Genomic DNA, 20,002 nt, shown 5'->3' with positions numbered 1-20,002 from the left:
GGGCTGTAGTTGAAATCTTTTCCCTAACCCACACTGTTCCCAAGCAATAAGCGCTTTTCATTTTGGTGCCTGATATGCTATGTAGGGTCTGTACTGTCAGGTCAGCGGTGTCAGGCAGGAGCAAGCAAGAAGTGCAATTCTGAGCTCTGACACTGGCTGCTTCTCATTGGATCTTTGAATCACAACCCCCTGCCTTGCTTCTGCTTGACACCACCCACCTGAAAGAGCCTAAGTAGCATATCACACCACAAAATTAATTGCACTGATTGCTCAGGAATGGTGGGAGCTAGAGGAAAAAAAATTCCAAATGCACTGGCAACTAGTAACAGATTCTAAGAATTGAAGGTGGTGAAAGGTCCTCTTTAAGGGTCCATTCACACGGAGTAAACGCGCAATCATTTTGGCAAAATACACGTGTAAAAATAAGACTCCCATTGACTTCAATGACATTTTTTTTACACGTGTAAAAAAACACGTCAAAATACAAGTGTAAAATGTCATTGAAGTCAATGGGAGTCTTATTTTTACACAATTATTTTACCAAAATGAGCGCGTGTTTACTCCGTGTGAATGGACCCTAAAAGGGAGTCCTACAAGTATATTCAGCTGATACCACTTTGTTACTGGGCACATTACAGTGATAATAAATGTGTCATGTATGTCACATAATATATGTAGGTTTGGAGAAAAACAACTTTGAAGTTGTATGCAAGTGAGGCAGTTGAACTTGGGCGGGTATTCGGTTCCCTGGAGCACTGTTGTTGCCATTCTGACATCTAGCATCGCCTGCCTGTGCCACCCTGTGCAGTGGGAGTTGATCTTCCCAGTGCTATGACAGTGATCCTAGAGTTAAAGCCTGTCCCCAGTGAACCAGCTCATACACCTTCAAAGTTGGTTTTCTACATATCCACAAAAATAATATATAAATAACAAAGGTATCTTATCTATCATGGTAATGTATTCTGTGATTTTCAGACCAATATTGAGAGACCAATGTTATTATAGAATGAAAATGTATACTGTATAATAAAACGTTGTACATTTTTCTAGTATACCTCCTGTATATGTTCCCGTTTTTCTAGATCTCTGCTTGCTGTCATTCATTGTACTTATTTCCACTGTATAATCAGTCCATGGTCATGTGATATATACAGTCCATGCTCATGTGATTAACACACAGGTGCACAGCTCTTACAGTGACAGCACAGTAATGAGACCTCTGCCTGGTAACAAGATGTCGACCTGTGCACCCATCACATGACCATGGACTGTATATATCACATGACCATGGTCTGACTTGTATCCACTTGCAGTAAGTAGAATGAATGCAGAGATCTAGAAAACTGTGAAGAATTTACACTAAAAGTATATTGTATAACTTTTTATTATATAAACATTAATATTGGTCTGAAAGTGACCAACCATTTTAAATATATTTGGGGGAGGTGATAGACTTTCTTTTAAATGACACCTTTGTTAAATTCACAGGACACATATTGTACCAGTAAGTAGATTAAGTGATGTGAAATTCTGCATTTCAGGGACAAAGAACATTGTGTGTCCAAGACAAAAATTCCAACTCTATTTGCTGGTCTGGAGTGTGAACATTCCTGCAGTACTTAGAAAGACACGCATTAACTCTTTACTCAGCACTGCAGACAAACTGGACATGAGAAAATATTACATACATATTGTCATCAGAAGACAACTTCAATTCTCAAGCAATATGATGATATACGGTATGTTGGCCATATATATAAGCCAGTCTTTGTTTCATGTTACAGCAATACATCTGGAATTTACTCCCAAAGTATCATCAAGCTCCATTAAGCTTATGGATGCCAACCGATTATCATATTTGCATCTGTGGGGCTGTTATACACAGTATATACCTTTTTGTTTTGCTATACAAAATAGTGTATTAGACTACAAAATTCTATGCTGGGAAACAAACATATACTGTAAAACAGTAAGTTTGTTTTAATATAGGATGCTATGGGTAGCATATGTTTCTGAATCCCTATATCGGTGCAGATATCTGAGCCATATATTGGGCTTTCACAAGTAGCTCAAGCAGGATGTGGTCAGTGTCAGTTGAGGACGTCAAATATTTACTCTGATCTTCATATAAACATGTAAGGTGTGCTAAGATCTGGCAAGCTTAAACCCAACATGCTGGATGCTTGTTGGAGAACCACCATACTTGCCTCATGATGGTTAGCAGGAAGGAGAGTACAGTGCTCACTGGCCATTTCATGCACACAGACATAAAGCTAAGAGGTACAATACTGGGGCATACAGCGTGTAGTGCTAGTAGAGTGCTGTCCACTCATTCAAAAGATATGGGCCCTGGAAGATTAGTAACAAACTAGATCTTATTTACCATTTTATTTTCTATGAGAAAGACAAAAATCCCTCTGCCAACCTGGTAAATAAGAACTAGTTTGCATAGAACTTACTACGGGCCATATCTTTTCAATGGGTGTACAGATTTTAACCCCTTGGTGCTACAGGCATTTTTTAAATTTTGACTCCCACCTTTCAAACCCCATGAATTTTTATTTTTCCATTCAGAGCCATATGAGGGCTTAAAGGTTTTTACAGTGTTCACCCTGCAGCCAATATCTCATGTCACCTATATGCTACGGGGCGGTACGATTCTGGGGATACCAAATTTATATTACTAAAGCAATGCATTACAATAGTAATGCATTGCAAAATACTAGCACTTCTATTACAGGCTTCTCTATAATAGAAGATAATAATGCCAGATATCTTTACCGAGGCTGGCCAACCAAAGCAAAAGGTTGGCGGCCTAGTGAAAGTCACCAAAAAAATGGCACCTCTGTCAAGTACGCAAAATACACCGTACTATTATGGCAGATATTGGGAATGTCCAAATTAATCAGGAGCACAGCAAGAATCAAATGAAGTACGGCATTTAGTATTTTGCACTTGGTAATTCACCTGACGTTTTAGAATGGGTTGGTATGTGTATATGAGAAATAGCACTATTTCTTATGTACAATACTGGGAATAGTTTAGAAAGTAGTATTTCTTCTTGTATATAGTCTTGTACAGGTATATTGCATTTTTTCCAATTTACCCCTATGCAGGACCCATGTCTGCCAGTTTTTCCTAAGACTGTGAGTGGAAACTAACTGTTAGAATGGTTGCAGCCCCTGACAAAACGCGTTGGGACTGTGGATGGAGGTCGCGGCATCCCTGTGTGTGGACTCACAATTCATTTATATTGGTAAGAACAACTGCCTGGTTATACCATCTCAGTTTTGTGCTAATACTATTGATTTGGCTATTATTACAGACTTCTGCTGATTGGTTATTATACTCATTCTGGTTGGTATAACCTTCAGGCAGTTTATATATTTTGTCCATAATTTCTGTATTGGGTCTTATGCTTTGTATCTGTATCTGGAATATTTAACGGCCACTCTGAATAACACGGTCTCTGCCTTTGATTCTATCTGGGCCCCATGGGACACATTGTATATAGCAAAATCTCTGATGTCTCTGTAACCGTTCCCCCCTCCCCTTGCTCCTTGTCTCTCCTCTCTTTTCCTTGTATTTTCCCTACATGTGTGTCCTTGATCATGTTCTCTTATTGCCTATCTGATGATTGCTGACTCATTAGTTTCACTGTATGATGTCTTGTTTATTTCACCTTAATCTCTTTTTATTGTTAAAAAGTGTTTTACTTTTTTCAATGAAAATTACAGTTAAAATAAAAAAAAATTCTATGAGCAGCATGTAACGTAATCGCTCAGTGAGATCAGTCCATCTCATTTCTCAAGATAGATATGTCTATCTATTAGGCTGAATGGTCAATTGAGGAGGTTGGGAAAGGATGTACTTTCTCACCTGGCCATTAACAGGTAACAATCAATAAACAATAAATTGTTAACAGTATAATAAAAAAAACATAGGCAGGACACACGGCTATGCAGCCATGTCTAGGCAACTGAAGTCCTCATCTGGACCCTGCAATAATGTATAGATGTCAATATTCAGAAACATTAATGTGTTAAGGGTGCCACCCATGAACTACAATTAGTCTCTGGGGGTGGGCTGCTATGGGACATTATACTGTACGGAGTGGCTGCTATGGGACATTATGCTCCATGGAGGGGCCAGTGTGGGACATTATACCGTATAGAGAGGCTGCTATGGGACATTATACTGTACGGATTGGCTGCTATGGGACATTATGCTCCATGGAGGGGCCAGTGTGGGACATTATACCGTATAGAGAGGCTGCTATGGGACATTATACTGTACGGATTGGCTGCTATGGGACATTATGCTCCATGGAGGGGCCAGTGTGGGACATTATACCGTATAGAGAGGCTGCTATGGGACATTATACTGTACGGATTGGCTGCTATGGGACATTATGCTCCATGGAGGGGCCAGTGTGGGACATTATACCGTATAGAGAGGCTGCTATGGGACATTATACTGTACGGATTGGCTGCTATGGGACATTATGCTCCATGGAGGGGCCAGTGTGGGACATTATACCGTATAGAGAGGCTGCTATGGGACATTATACTGTACGGATTGGCTGCTATGGGACATTATGCTCCATGGAGGGGCCAGTGTGGGACATTATACCGTATAGAGAGGCTGCTATGGGACATTATACTGTACGGATTGGCTGCTATGGGACATTATGCTCCATGGAGGGGCCAGTGTGGGACATTATACCGTATAGAGAGGCTGCTATGGGACATTATATTGTATGGAGTGGCTGCTATGGGTAATTATGCAGCATGGAGGGGCCAGTGTGGGACATTATACTGTATAGAGAGGCCGCTATGGGACAATATGCTGCATGGAGGCGCCAGTGTGGGACATTATACCGTATAGAGAGGCTGCTATGGGACATTATACTGTACGGATTGGCTGCTATGGGACATTATGCTCCATGGAGGGGCCAGTATGGGACATTATACCGTATAGAGAGGCTGCTATGGGACATTATACTGTACGGATTGGCTGCTGTGGGACATTATGCAGCATGGAGGGGCCAGTGTGGGACATTATACCGTATAGAGAGGCCGCTATGGGACATTATACTGTATGGGGGCTACTATGTTACACTATACTGTGTGAAGGGCCACTATTGCACATTATTCTGTCACAGGGATCTTTGGTATGAATGGGGGAGGAGCACACTTTCTTAACAGCGTGAGACCAATGGTTCCCTTAATCTGCTCCATTGGTAAATAACAAAAGTAGATTAGTACTGTCTCCTTAGAAATTACTGACCTTTGGTGCTGTTATATATGGGGGCAATGTGAGGGCCATATTATTATATGTGGGGGCAATGTGGGAGTTATTCTTTTACATGTGGAGCACTGAAGTGTGAGGGTCATTACTAAACCATAACTCAGCATATAGTATATATATATGGACAATGTCAAACCAGTGACCGACACAGAAAGGCTCTGTAGTGAAGCAATGGTCTTCATTTAATAGATGTTGGACAATATAATGAATCTGTACATTCATAGTCTTACCTCATAAAACATGTACAGTGACAGCAGTGTAAGGCCAAGGTTATAAACCACTAGGATGCCTCTGCAGGAAACCGGTTCTCTGTTTTTCATGTACTTGGGTCCTATCCATACAATAAATAAATATAGGAAGGTGCAGACAAAGGTAGGAATGTAATTATCTAACATGAACCATCCTGCCACTCGTGGATCTGAAATATAAGAAAAAGAAAATAGACATTACAGTATTTTAAAGCCATAAATGGTGTTGGCAGTTCTCATATTACAAATCAGCTTTTGGGATGCATCTATTTTGCCCTCTGTTGAGGAAATAACCCTTTAAAAACCATGATGTGATAGTGACAGTTCAATAATTGCCAGTGTCGTTTCTTACGACATAGGGGAAAACTCTGTAGGGACACTGATGCGATGAGAGGAAACTATTACAACAAGCAAGTATTCATGGTTTATAAATTGTTAGCCATTTACTTTTACCGTTAATACTGTTTTACTCGCAAAGCTGTGCAGCCATAAAAATACAGGTGTGATTTTTGGTCTCATGGGGCTTGCATGGTGTCCCTACCCTTCTGGTAAGAAGGGGAAAAAAATTAATTCTACAGCGCCTGGATGAAGGTAGAATGCAGACATATGTAGAGGCTATAAAGTGGTTTCTCACCTGGCCATTAACAGGTAACAACCAATAAACAATACAGTATATTGTTAACAGTACAGTATAATAAAAAAAACCATAGGTAGGACACACGGCTATGCAGCCGTGTCTAGGCAACTAAGTATGTCCTCATCCTGACCCTGTAATAATGTATAGATGTGAATATTCAGAAACATTAGTATGTTAAGGGCGTCCATAACTAAGCGATGCTTAGATACTCAGAAACATTCAGGAAAATCAAATACATTTTACCACAAATTCCATTTTTGATGCTTTTTTGTGTGTATTGTATAATTTGTGTTTCAACACTTGTTTTACCCAAAATAACTGTACCAGATTGCAGTTTCCAGCTAGCCTTATATTGAGTACAAAGAAATAAAAAGCAAATGAAAATGGGAAGAAAGGTAAAATAAAATGAAACACTTAAAAAAAAATTGTTAACAACATAACCAATGTTAAGAAGGGCCCTCCTGATGAGTTTGTGTTTGTAAATGTTAGTGCTTCCCGAGAACAACTCTGGAGCGTCTTATCTTACGGCTCTGTGCTGCTCCTCTGTTATTCAGCCTAAGTGGGCATTCACACGGAGTAACGTGGCGCTGATTCTGGCACGATAACTCGCGTAAGAATCAGCGCTGCAAAACAGAATCCCATTGACTTCAATGGGTTCCGTTTAACGCGCATAACACATTGAAATCAATGGTTTAAAAAGCCTCCCATTGATTTCAACGTGTTACACGTGTTAAACGGAACCCATTGAAGTCAATGAGATTCTGTTTTGCAGCGCTGATTCTTACGTGAGTTAACGTGCCAGAATCAGTCTGCGTTACTCCGTGTGAATGCCCCCTAAATCTTTATGACTAACTTGACAACTGGATGTTACGATTTCACCTTGTCAAAGAGATGTGTGCCTACAGTCTGGTATTGGTAATCCCGATTAGACAGTGTCAGATTGTGGTGGGACATCCCTCCCTAACAGGTAAGACCCAGTTATCAATTGTATCCATAAATTTCTAGAAGGAATAACAGAGACATGGTACAAGGTAGAATTCTCAGAAAAGATACTCGACAACTATTACTTTGTTAAGAATAAAAGTATCTATTGAAATAAATGAATCACTAGAAGTGACAGGTCCTCTTCAATGAAAAGTGAATCTTAGCTTTCAAAAGTACAAATCACAGAAGAAAAAGTGCAGCCAACAAAAGACACCATCCATCACTTATTAAACACTGCAGTTAATGTAAATGGATGCAAATTTACATTGTTCTGATGCTTTGATGGATCAAAACGAGGGACATTAAATAGTAATTTAAATTAACCTAATAGGCATAATTTTATCACCCTAATATTGTAAAATAGACAAAACAAAAATGGATGAGTAGAGGTTTAGAATTTGACAGCAGATGACAATTTAGACACTTATATATAGGTACTTTCTGCTCTTTAAAGCATACATAGGCTTTCACCAGACTGCATGACTGTAGGAGGAGTAACAATATTTATGGTCATTATAAATTCTCTCATTTGTTTCATGTAGTAGTCAGTCTAAGTACAGTCCTATGAAAAAGTTTGGGCACCCCTATTAATCTTAATCATTTTTAGTTCTAAATATTTTGGTGTTTGCAACAGCCATTTCAGTTTGATATATCTAATAACTGATGGACACAGTAATATTTCAGGATTGAAATGAGGTTTATTGTACTAACAGAAAATGCGCAACATGCATTAAACCAAAATTTGACCGGTGCAAAAATATGGGCACCTCAACAGAAAAGTGACATTAATATTTAGTACATCCTCCTTTTGCAAAGATAACAGCCTCTAGTCGCTTCCTGTAGCTTTTAATCAGTTCCTGGATCCTGGATGAAGGTATTTTGGACCATTTCTTTCTACAAAACAATTCAAGTTCAGTTAAGTTTGATGGTCGCCGAACATGGACAGCCCGCTCTCAAATGATCTGAAAACAAAGATTGTTCAACATAGTTGTTCAGGGGAAGGATACAGAACGTTGTCTCAGAGATTTAACCTGTCAGTTTCCACTGTGAGGAACATAGTAAGGAAATGGAAGACCACAGGGACAGTTCTTGTTAAGCCCAGAAGTGGCAGGCCAAGAAAAATATCAGAAAGGCAGAGAAGAAGAATGGTGAGAACAGTCAAGGACAATCCACAGACCACCTCCAAAGAGCTGCAGCATCATCTTGCTGCAGATGGTGTCACTGTGCATTGGTCAACTATACAGCGCACTTTGCACAAATAGAAGCTGTATGGGAGAGTGATGAGAAAGAAGCCGTTTCTGCACGTACGCCACAAATAGAGTTGCCTGAGGTATGAAAAAGCACATTTGGACAAGGCAGCTTCATTTTGGAAACAAAAATTGAGTTGTTTGGTTATAAAAAAAGGCGTTATGCATGGCGTCCAAAAAGAAACAGCATTCCAAGAAAAACACATGCTACCCACTGTAAAATTTGGTGGAGGTTCCATCATGCTTTGGGGCTGTGTGGCCAATGCCAGCATCGGGAATCTTGTTAAAGTTGAGGGTCGCATGGATTCCACTCAGTATCAGCAGATTCTTGAGAATAATGTTCAAGAATCAGTGACGAAGTTGAAGTTACGCCGGGGATGGATATTTCAGAAAGACAATGATCCAAAACACCGCTCCAAATCCTCAGGCATTCATGCAGAGGAACAATTACAATGTTCTGGAATGGCCATCCCAGTCCCCAGACCTGAATATCATTGAACATCTGTGGGATGATTTGAAGCGGGCTGTCCATGCTCGGCGACCATCTAACTTAACTGAACTTGAATTGTTTGTTCAAAATACCTTTATCCAGGATCCAGGAACTGATTAAAAGCTACAGGAAGCGACTAGAGGCTGTTATCTTTGCAAAAGGAGGATGTACTAAATATTAATGTCACTTTTCTGTTGAGGTGCCCATACTTTTGCACCGGTCAAATTTTGGTTTAATGCATATTGCGCATTTTCTGTTAGTACAATAAACCTCATTTCAATCCTGAAATATTACTGTGTCCATCAGTTATTAGATATATCAAACTGAAATGGCTGTTGCAAATACCAAAATATTTAGAACTAAAAATGATTAAGATTAATAGGGGTGCCCAAACTTTTTCATAGGACTGTACATGTACAGAGTTTTCTCCAATCTCACCTGCTCATTTCATGCAAACTACAGGATTACATCACAACCCTCAAAATGCCTCCTGTCAATTTTCAGACACATCCCTTTCCTACCAAGCTCTGTCCTTTTAGTTCCTCTAAGCGCCCCTCCATGTACAGACTGATGTATAATATGTCATTTCTGGCCTATCCAAAATTTTTGATGCTGTCTAATTGTGTAAATGTTTTGTGTGTGCTGTGCGCATAATGTCCAGTGTATTCTATAAGTCACTGCCCCTGCTTCTTGCTGTAATAGCTGACAAGTAGAAATGTACAAAAAAGCAGGAGACAAGAACGCTATATACACAAACCAATACAAAGTCTCTGGCAAACTGGCTAGCTACTGTGGAAAAAAGTAAAGCGAAAAGTGTATATCTGTTCAAGAGCGGTCTGGTTGTAAATCTATTTCTGTGCAAAGAGGTTAATACATGCTGACATAGCAATCTTTAAAAGGTGCTTATAAATAGCTGTTTCAGCATAAAACAGAGCGGTTCCTACTTATTAGTAATAATAGTAGTCTACTACTACGCTGACAGATATATAGTAAGACGTTTCAGTGCTATTTCTTTAAAATACAGAACTCATGAAAATGGTAACGTACAGTCTGTTATAGGAAATGTGTTGTTTCAATAGACAGTGAAACTGATTTTATCTTCTGATTGTTCTGATTGAACAATTATTTTCTATTCTATTTTCTTTACATGATTATTGAGAAGCCATCTTGCCTAAGTTGGTGTTAAAAAGACTATCTCCTTCCAGAAACGGGACAGGTGTCTATTGTGGTTGGCATTGCAGCTCAGCTCCATTGAACTGAATGGAAATAAGCTGAAATGCCATAATCTATGGTTGCTTAAGTTTTAGTCTGCTGTATTCATTCATGCATTCATTCATTTTCAGGCCCTTGATATGCAGTTTACAGACTTTTCTATGTGATTGTGTCTCTCCCAGTAATAGAAGCTGAATGTGAGGTCTGTAGATTCAAATTGCTGCTGTCACTTTCTCTTACGTGTTTTCTTCTTATGCTCTTTCTTCCTGCACAGAAGAACTCAGTACAGGCTACTAAGAAGGAAACTGCAACACCGCTGCAATAAAGCAAATGTGCCTGTGCTGTAGAATCAGTCAGAAAAAAAGTTGATTCCTGAATCTGGCTTCAAAATAAAATGATTAATAATTAATTATGTTAAATTACATTATAAAATTATTGATACTGTATAATTAATTAGATGAATGTTTGTTGCATATTTACTTTACTTGGAAATCAATAACTAGATTTTTTATGAATCAGAGGATCTTTACTGCTTGTGATTGTCAGCCATTTGTCAAGGAGTCGGACTTAGAGTAGAAGTCAGAGTTGTCTCTGAAAAAATTGAGGAGCTGGACTTGGAGTAAGTGCCTGCTCAACAGATAAAAATACTACCATGGAGTGCCACAGTGAAGCATAACATCTCACCCCAATAGTGAAAAACAAATACCACAGTTTAGGAAAAATACCTAAGCAGAAGCATCAAACACAGTGCAGTATCAGTGGTTGCAGCATTACCCCCCAACCTGCCCCTCTCCTAATTAAAGTCTCCCCCTTTTCATCCCTAGCCCATTGGCAGCAGCATTCTCATCCCCTAACTCCCCAAAAGACTGCCAGGAGCAACCCCACAACAGAGAGAGGAGATACAAGAAGTGCCCAATACCTCCTGTGCCAGTCTATAGTGCCTCCAGATTAAAACATTCAGGCTGAACTGCTCCCAAGTGAAAGACCTGTGAACTGTTAGTGATGATGGTCCTACAGTCGGTTTAGCCATGAAGATTGCACTGATAATGCACAGCAAGCATTATGAGCACACTTTTTGCTTTAGAATCCCTGGTCTGCCAAAGCTGACACTGGCACCTACACCTCACCAAAGCAGCCCTGGCTCTGTTGTACTCCCTGCACACCAAGTGACAAGTGTGGAGAAAAAAAACTTTAAGGCTAAAACCCCATGTTGCGGAAACGCAAAGTTTTTTGTTGCAGATTTTGCTGTGTTTTTTTGAGCCACAACCAGGAGTGGATTGAGCAGAAGGGAGAAGTATAAGAGCTTCCTATATATATCCCATTCCTTTTGTAGCCATTCTTGGCTTTGGCTCAAAAAAAAGCGCACCAAAATCTGCAACAAAATAAGCTGCATTTCCACAACGTGAGGCCTCAGCCTAAAGACAACATAAATGTGTGATACAAAAAGCCTTATTGTTTTTGCCTATTTGTCTACCACTGCACCTTCTATAACTGCTAGATTTGTTGTTAATCTGTCAAGTACACAAATATATTTTTTTTAGGTTTTTTTTGCTATTGACCTCAGTCTACATCACCTATGGGTATTAGTCCCCACCCAGTACATCCTGAATCTTGCTCCTTAATGACCCATCACACCTCCCAGCATAATCATTTCCTCAATGTCGGACCTGTCACCAGAACCTAGACTACCTTTAAAGTTTCAGGGGGGTTTTCCCCGCAGACCTATGGCCTTCCTTCTGAGTATCAGAGGCAGTTTTGACAATCAGATCCCTACCAACCAACAACAGAAAGATCTCATAGTAATATCCATCACTTGTAATTATGGAAATAGTCCTTTAGGCTAAGGCCCAACGTAGCAGGCCGCAGTAAAAAAAAATGCAGCTCAGTCCCATTCAGATGAATAGAGCTGAACTATGGCATGGCTATGTGACCAACAGACATGATGTCAGTTCCTCAGAAGAGGAAATGGAGATCAGTATCCTAGTCCTGGACAATCAATTTAAGAATGTATCTGACTGTGATGACCTGCAGTTTGTAGAAAAAAAAATCATGGATGATAATCCAAAATGAAACAGGCAAAATACCGTAATCCACATAACAAATGCATCAAATGTATATAAAAACTATAAATTGTGGAAAGGGGGCAAACCACAAGACATTGACACTTTACAACACTTCCTCACTTTACAATATACATACTCAGGAAACAACTCTTACAAAACCTGCTGTGTGAATGACAGTAGCCGTCATAGCAACCAGTCATAGTAGATTACCTAGACCACTATTATGAACCTTCCTAATATATATACTGTGTATATATATTAAAGGCTCAAGTGAAATGGGGGCATGCCAGAGGTGATAAAAGCTCCAGCTGGGAAACAAACATGCCTTTGCAGGAATTTGACAAGTAGCATCATAGCTGTAGGATAGAAGCTGTCAATCAAGTGTATAGGGCTAGAGATTACAACATTGAAGGATCTGACACATTCTCAGTGCAGTTCAGCATCATCTGCATATCTCTAAAATCTGCTTTTTCATAGTCATATTGTCAACCCAACTCTGCAATAATGTTAATCCATGATCCTTATTTACTCTTATGCAGAGAGAAATATTACATTCAGAATGTCATGACATGTAAACACAGATATATGACAATACACAAATAATACAAGAATATAATAATCATTTATGAAAAGAAAGGCATTTTACCTCGTGGTCCAAGCAAGTTGTCTATATATCCATTCACTGCTTTATCCAAGGCCTCCATTTCTTAAACCTACAAGGCAAATACAATATAATATATATGTGTAAATCAATCAATACAGACAGTTTTTTATTAAGAAAAAGAAAAAACAGACATTGGCATATATAACAGCAGGACTAACAGCAAGCAGCATAATGCTGGAACATAACACAGGCCCTTCTCCCCAACTGACAAGGTGGCTGAAGTCAGCTCTTATAGTCCATTCACACGGAGGAAAATGGTGAATGGCACATGGATGATTTTCATATGCTGTCTGTGCCATCCATGTACTCATTCATTTTATGTAATGAAAACATAAAACTGACAGGAACAGGACCTGTCCTGAATTTTGCCCCAGACTCATGGCCCCATACTCAGACCCATGACAATACATGGGCACGTGTATGGAGCTATAGAAATTAATGGGACATTAAAGGGAACCCATCAGGTGTTTTTTTTCTACCATAAACTAGCACCATTATGTTTAGTATCAAGCAATGACCTCTCTATTGACACCACTCTGTAATCTTTCTTCTGCAATAAATTGAGGTTATAAATGTTTGAAAGCATAAAAGTCAATGTAAGTCATGGTGGGTGGCAGCATCTGCAGTCTAGGCACACTGATCCCTTACTGATTGCGTCTACTTAAGTTTTCAGGATTTCAAACATTTACTTCAATTTTATGCAACATAAATATTACAGAGGACAACAATAGAAAAAGGAATTACTTCATCCTGCATTATGGTGGAAAAACAATCTTACAAGTTGCCTTTAAGGGTCCATTCATATGGAGGAAAATGGTGAGGAATTTGGTGTGGAATTTTCCATACTGAAAAAAAAGCCTCCCATTGATTTCAATGGGTTCTGATAGCTTTTTTCCACTAGCGGAAGCAGATGGAGCACCACTGGTCTGCATTCTCTTTAATGAAAAGGAATAGATGTCAGATGGAGGCTTCGTCTGCACTTGTAATTCTATTACTGTTAATGTCCATTGCGCTCATCCTATTATGGATGAGAGCAACAGACATTTTTAACACCTTAAAGAGGACCTTTCATGGGTTTGGGCATAGGCAGTTCTATATACTGCTGGAAAGCCGACAGTGCGCTGAATTCAGTGCACTATTGGCTTTCCCGATCTGTGCCCCGGGTAAAGAGCTATATAGACATCCTTCTCCACAGCAGCGTCTATAGCGCTGTACAGTGTGAGCGAGGAGGAACGCCCCCTCCCTCTGCTCACAGTGCTCGCCCATAGACAAGTATTATCAGGAGGGGAGGGGGCGTTCCTCCCCGCTCACACTGTACAGCGCTATAGGCGCTGCTGTGGAGAAGGACGTTCCTGACTGACTGTCAGGAACGCCCTTCTGACTGTAAAGTGCTACGGTACCGGGACCAATAGCTCTTTACCCGGGGCACAGATCGAGAAAGCCGACAGTGCACTGAATTCAGCACACTGTCGGCTTTCCAGCAGTATATAACACTGCATGTGCCCAAAAGTGGTGAAAGGTCCTCTTTAAAGAGAACATTTCATGTCCTCTGACATTGTCAGTATTATGTACCACTAGAAAGGTCACAGTGTGCTGAATTCACTACACTGCCAGTATGCACATCTATGACAGAGATATCGGTGCCATTAGTTTTCAGCACCAACATCCCTCCACTGTCAGAAGGGTGGCCTTACAGCCCAGCGTCATCGCTTCGCTGTGAGGAACCCCCGACAGTATTTAATGACACTAAACTGTAAGGCCCGCGTTTCTGATAGTTGAGAAATATCGGTGTCGAAATTAGTGGTACCAATATCACTGGAACGATTACAGGCAAGGCTGACAGTTTGCTGAAGTCAGAATTCTAGCAGTATACAATACCACAGATAATGACTATTCTAAAGCTTCTTGTGATATTGCATCTTAGGCACTACAATAATATGAGCTATACAACCTACTGCGTAATGTATTTACACAGTGTGACCAACATGGATGTCTGGGTGATTTTCATAGTTACTGTATGTACACAGCTGAGTGCTGTTTGCTCTTCCTGTATCCAATGATCGGAGAGCCAGCATCTCAGGAAGTTCAACACCTAGTGCAGGGCATTTTTCATATAGTTTTACATCACACAATGTATTGCTGCTTAAGATGTCCATACACTTTAAGCTGGACGGCTGATAGTCATTCGTCTTGACTTTCCCATATACTGTACATACACGCGTGGATGCATGCTTTCAATAGAAGGGAATAAACAACTCCTTGGCACAGATTTTTCTATTGTAGACTCTGGCACAAATGTGGCACATCTTAGTGACACCTCAGCACATCTAGTTTGAGATAATATTCTTCCAACTAGCTAGACGTGTGGCTTCTCAAGAAAGGGATGTGGCTTAAATACTGCGAAATTGTGTCATAAAGTCTGGCTCAAGGTAAGCCAACTAAAAGGTGATATAAATTTAGACAGCAAATAGATGCACCAGCATCAGCCATTATCATAAATCTGGGCCAGTTTTAGACTGCTTGTATATGTTTGCACTGTCGAACTATTAGAACATGTTTGTGGGTTTAGTCAACTTTCATCTAATGACTAGAAAACATCTTGGCAAAGAAAAGGTCATATATCCAGAAGGTATTCCATATACACCTGACAAGTGCAAGTTTCATCTCTGTTAGGACCTGTTCACACGGGCACACAGGGGTCGGATTATGGCGCGTAATCCACATCATAATCCGCCCCCTCACAATGGTGGTCTATGGAGACCGATAGCGTTTTTTTTTTTACGCTAGAGGCATGTTGCTGCTAGCGGAAAAAAGAAGCGAGCTGCCCTTTCTTCAGGCGGATTCTGCCTGGCAACAGCAACCTCCGGAGTCGGCCCATTCATTTGACCGCGACAGTCGTGGAAGGCGGGTTTTGACCTGAGAGTGACGAGGCTCCCCGAATCACTCTCGGTGCCAAAATCCATCCTACCGCCCCCTGTGTGAACTAGCCTTTTAAAGGGGCTGGCCCATCACAAGGATCCTATCTATACTGCTAGTTTATGTGGATTTAAGACTTTTCCTAAATGCATTGCTTTATCAAAACTGCTTTGTTTGGCTGCTATCTTAATTTATTCACTTCATTCTTTACACTCCGTTTCTATGGCCCTTGGGATTATCTGCTCATTTGTCAATTGATGTAGCTGCCAGCTCCCAGGGGGGGAGGGAGGGGCTGGGAGCAGCTCTAAGCTGTTTGTGTCTGATAAGTAGCGGAGGATAGGAGCTTCTCAGATAGGGGAGGTGAGAGCTCCGGGATTTCTGAGCTCTTATCAGTCGGTTTAATTGAATTTGGCTGATTAGGGCTGAGATAGGGAGTCCGGTACCTCTGTATGTAATACAAACTGACTCAAATCCAGCTCTGCTACATCAGCTCCACACTGTGGTAATTTATTTACCACCAATCCCGTGCAAGTGAAACCCCGCCCACCTATGTGCCGAGAAAAGCAGGAAGTGAATAGAGCACAACAGCTGCAGGTTGGTGAACAAGCGTCATGGGAATACCCCTTTAAATTTTATGAAAAATCTGATCTCTGAGAAACTGCAAACAGGCCCCCTGACTCACTCTTACATAACAGGTTGAGGGCCAAGAGGTGGATATGCTAGAAATGCTAAGGCTTGCCACCCATGAGCAAGTTATTTTCTGAATGACCTTTTGTTTGCAGTTGGTTTGTGAAGGTCGTAATTTTGGACAATGTCACAAGTTAAAAGACCAAATCTCCCATCAATCTCTGCCTTCATCTGTGGCTGGATCTGGACATCTATTAATGGCATGCAGATCTTGGGCTTGCTATAAGCAAATCTCCAAGGTATGTACCTGATCATGACCAAAAACATTTAAAAAAGCAGTGTATGGTCAATTTAAAATAGGAGTACCCTTTTAAAGAGATTGTTTCACGAAGACAACCTCTTTCCATGTGAGCACTCCATGGAGGTCACAGAGGGCGCTTTGGCATCAGTCATGTACAGCTATGTACAGGAGTGAAAGTACAGAAGAGCACAAGCCACTGCAAACTATCATCAGTTGTATTACTTTTTGGTAATTTGCCGCGCTTTCTGTGTCATTAAAGTGTCAGGTGACAGATGGGACTCGGGTACAAGGTTATATGGAGTTGAAGGATAAAACTAGAGCAGTTGCCAATGGCAACCAATCAGATTGTAGGTTACGTCTTATATCCTGTTGTAGAAAGAAAATAGCTGGATTGTGATTGGTTGCTATGGACTCTGCTCCCTCTCCCCCTGGCCCGGGTTTCACCCATTAAATATGAGTCTGACATAAGGCCTGGTGCAGAGAATATTCTAGAAGTGAATGAGAAAGTACAGAGAAGGCAGGAACAACTGAGTCACGGACAATGGCCGTGCCCTAGGGATGCACCGGGTACCATTCACCTCAGTTATCACAGGGATGTGTAACAAGTGCTCAAAACGACCTAGCGAGAAGTGACTGTCCAAAGTGGGCGACAGCGGGCCAGTGACATGTGGCATCTGTGTGACGTTCTGATAGGACGGAGAGAAGAGCTGAGACAAGAGGGAAGGGCGGGGAGGGAGGACCCCTAAAAGGCAGAGGAAACGGCGCTGACCATATATAGCGGGGAGTCCATGCTCCGACTGACATCAGCGGCTCCGGCATGTCAGGCACAGGGGAACGGAGCTACAGCTCTAGAAACTCAGCATCACCTCAAAAGTGCTACATGTCCTTTCCAGAGGGGTAGACTAGTGCCACACACCTCCGCTACATGGCTGATGCCCCTCTCACCAATCCCGGCACAACCCCAATAACTGGCATCACCCCCTCCCCAGTAACAATGAGGGCTCATTACCGTCCTCTGGCCGCTGCCCGGTACCGTTATATTCCCAGCGGCTTCACTTTCCTGAATGACTCCCGGCTCAGCGGAGGCACCGGCTGTGTGTGACTCTCCTCTCCTCAGTCCTGGCCGGGCAGGCAGTGTGTTCTTCACAGCCCCTCCCCGAGGTGGAGTCTAGCCGCTCCCAGCCACACAGAGACGGGGACCGGGGACGCGTGAGGAGGCTCGCCTGATGAGAAGAAGGAGGAGGAGGGGGCGAGGAGGAAGGATACAGGGATGGCGGGGACCGAGGGGACAAGTCACTGGAGGGAGAAGTCAGACGCACTACTGTAGAGGCAGCAACTATGGCAGAAACTATTCAGCATGTATCTACTATAGCTATGCATCATATATACCTAGATGTAAGCTATAGCTACACATCATATATACCTATACTCCAGCTATAGTTACTATACATCATATATACCTATACTCCAGCTATAGCTACAATAACTATACATCAGCTATAGCTAGATATCATATATACCTATACTCCAGCTATAGCTAGATATCATATATACCTATATTCCAGCTATAGCTAGATATCATATATACCTATACTCCAGCTATAGCTATACATCATATATACCTATACATCAGCTATAGCTACAATAACTATACATCAGCTATAGCTAGATATCATATATACCTATACTCCAGCTATAGCTACTATACATCATATAAACCTATACAGTGACTACTCTACCTATACATCATCTGTTATAGCTATGCATCATACGTACCTATACAATGCATTATATATATATATATATATATATATATATATATAATATATCTATACATCATCTATACTGTAACTATAAATCAGCTATATCTACTGTACATCATATATACCTATACAGTACATATATAGATGTGACTATACCTTATCTATAATATACCTATTCATCATACATCTATACAGTACAGACCAAAAGTTTGGACACACCTTCTCATTCAAAGAGTTTTCTGTATTGTTATGACTATGAAAATTGTAGATTCACACTGAAGGCATCAAAACTATGAATGAACACATGTGGAATTATATACTTAACAATAAAGTGTGAAACAACTGAAAATATGTCTTATATTCTAGGTTCTTCAAAGTAGCCACCTTTTGCTTTGATTCCTGCTTTGCACACTCTTGGCATTCTCTTGATTAGCTTCAAGAGGTAGTCACCAGAAATGGTTTTCACTTCACAGATGTGCCCTGTCAGGTTTATAGTGGCATTTCTTGCCTTATAAATGGAATTGGGACTATCAGTTGTGTTGTTCACGTATCAGGTGGATACACAGCTAATATACCTACTAAATAGACTGTTAGAATCATGAATCATTGGTTCGGGCAGTGCGCTGCAAGCACACGAAGCCCATTATATGCTATGGGGTCCGTGTGCTTAACTGTTCAGCGCTTGCAGTTGCGCTGATATTCCGTTCGGGGGGGGGGGGGTGTCCTCCTGCGGACTCCTTCCGGATGGGAGGCAAGCGCTAATGTGAACCGGCCCTTACTAGTCCAGCAGAACCAGCATTGATTGGCCGAATGCTGTACACTTTATTTTTTATAACTCAAATTTTTATTGAAAATTTTTTTAAACAATAAGAAAAGAAAAAACAATTACAAGTTACAAGGCGAACACCCGCCCTGCGAACAGAAAAAGCACACAGTGCAACACAAAATACAATCATAGAAGAATTAAAAAAAAAAAAATTAAAAACAAAGAAAGCAACATAGAAAAAAAAGGAAAAAAGGGGGGGGGAGGAGGAGGGAGGGGTTAGTGGGACAGATGAGTGGGGGAGAGGACTAAATGTGGGGGGTGAAAGGGTAGGTAGGGGTGAGTGTGAGCAGTCAGGAAACCAGTGAGAGCGCTCGCCAGGTCATCCATACCACAGCCAGTTGGGATGGGCTTGGGAGCAACCACTGGTCAAATACCTGAGACGAACAACAAGAGTATCAATCAGAGGAGGGGTCAGAGCCCAGAAGCGTCCGGTACTCTGCAGACTGTTGAAACCTGAACCAGTAGAACCAGGTTTTGATGTACGCCTCAGTCGTGCCATGCAGGAAAGACGTGAGATTTTCCATGCGCATTATCTTGTTGACCTTCGAAATCCAGAGGGAGAGAGGAGGAGGATCCACTCGTTTCCAAAAAAGGGGGATACAAGCCCGGGCAGCGAGGATCAGGAATCTAAGTAGGGAACACTTAAAGACCTTTACAGAAGACTCACAATGATTAAGGAGGAACAGGGCAGGGCCCAAATGGTGAGAAGTTTCA

General features: G+C 41.1%; 1 protein-coding gene across 1 annotated transcript in view; it reads right to left on the bottom strand.

The window, feature by feature from the left end:
* Nucleotides 1–17,846, bottom strand: part of ELOVL5 (ELOVL fatty acid elongase 5) — a 45,876-nt gene extending 28,030 nt beyond the window's left edge. The window contains exons 1-3 of the mRNA XM_075268397.1: nucleotides 17,709–17,846; nucleotides 12,838–12,904; nucleotides 5,541–5,728 (exon numbers count right to left, since the gene is read on the bottom strand). Of these exons, the coding sequence (XP_075124498.1) occupies nucleotides 5,541–5,728; nucleotides 12,838–12,895 (246 nt within the window). The 5' untranslated portion in view covers nucleotides 12,896–12,904; nucleotides 17,709–17,846. The remainder of the gene's footprint in view (nucleotides 1–5,540; nucleotides 5,729–12,837; nucleotides 12,905–17,708) is intronic.
* Nucleotides 17,847–20,002: the final 2,156 nt, after the last annotated feature.

The sequence above is a fragment of the Leptodactylus fuscus genome, chromosome 3 (genome assembly GCF_031893055.1).
Source record: "Leptodactylus fuscus isolate aLepFus1 chromosome 3, aLepFus1.hap2, whole genome shotgun sequence".
Classification (NCBI taxonomy): domain Eukaryota; kingdom Metazoa; phylum Chordata; class Amphibia; order Anura; family Leptodactylidae; genus Leptodactylus; species Leptodactylus fuscus.
The sequence above is the reverse complement of the archived record's forward strand: the minus strand, read 5'-3'. Positions and strand labels throughout refer to the sequence as shown.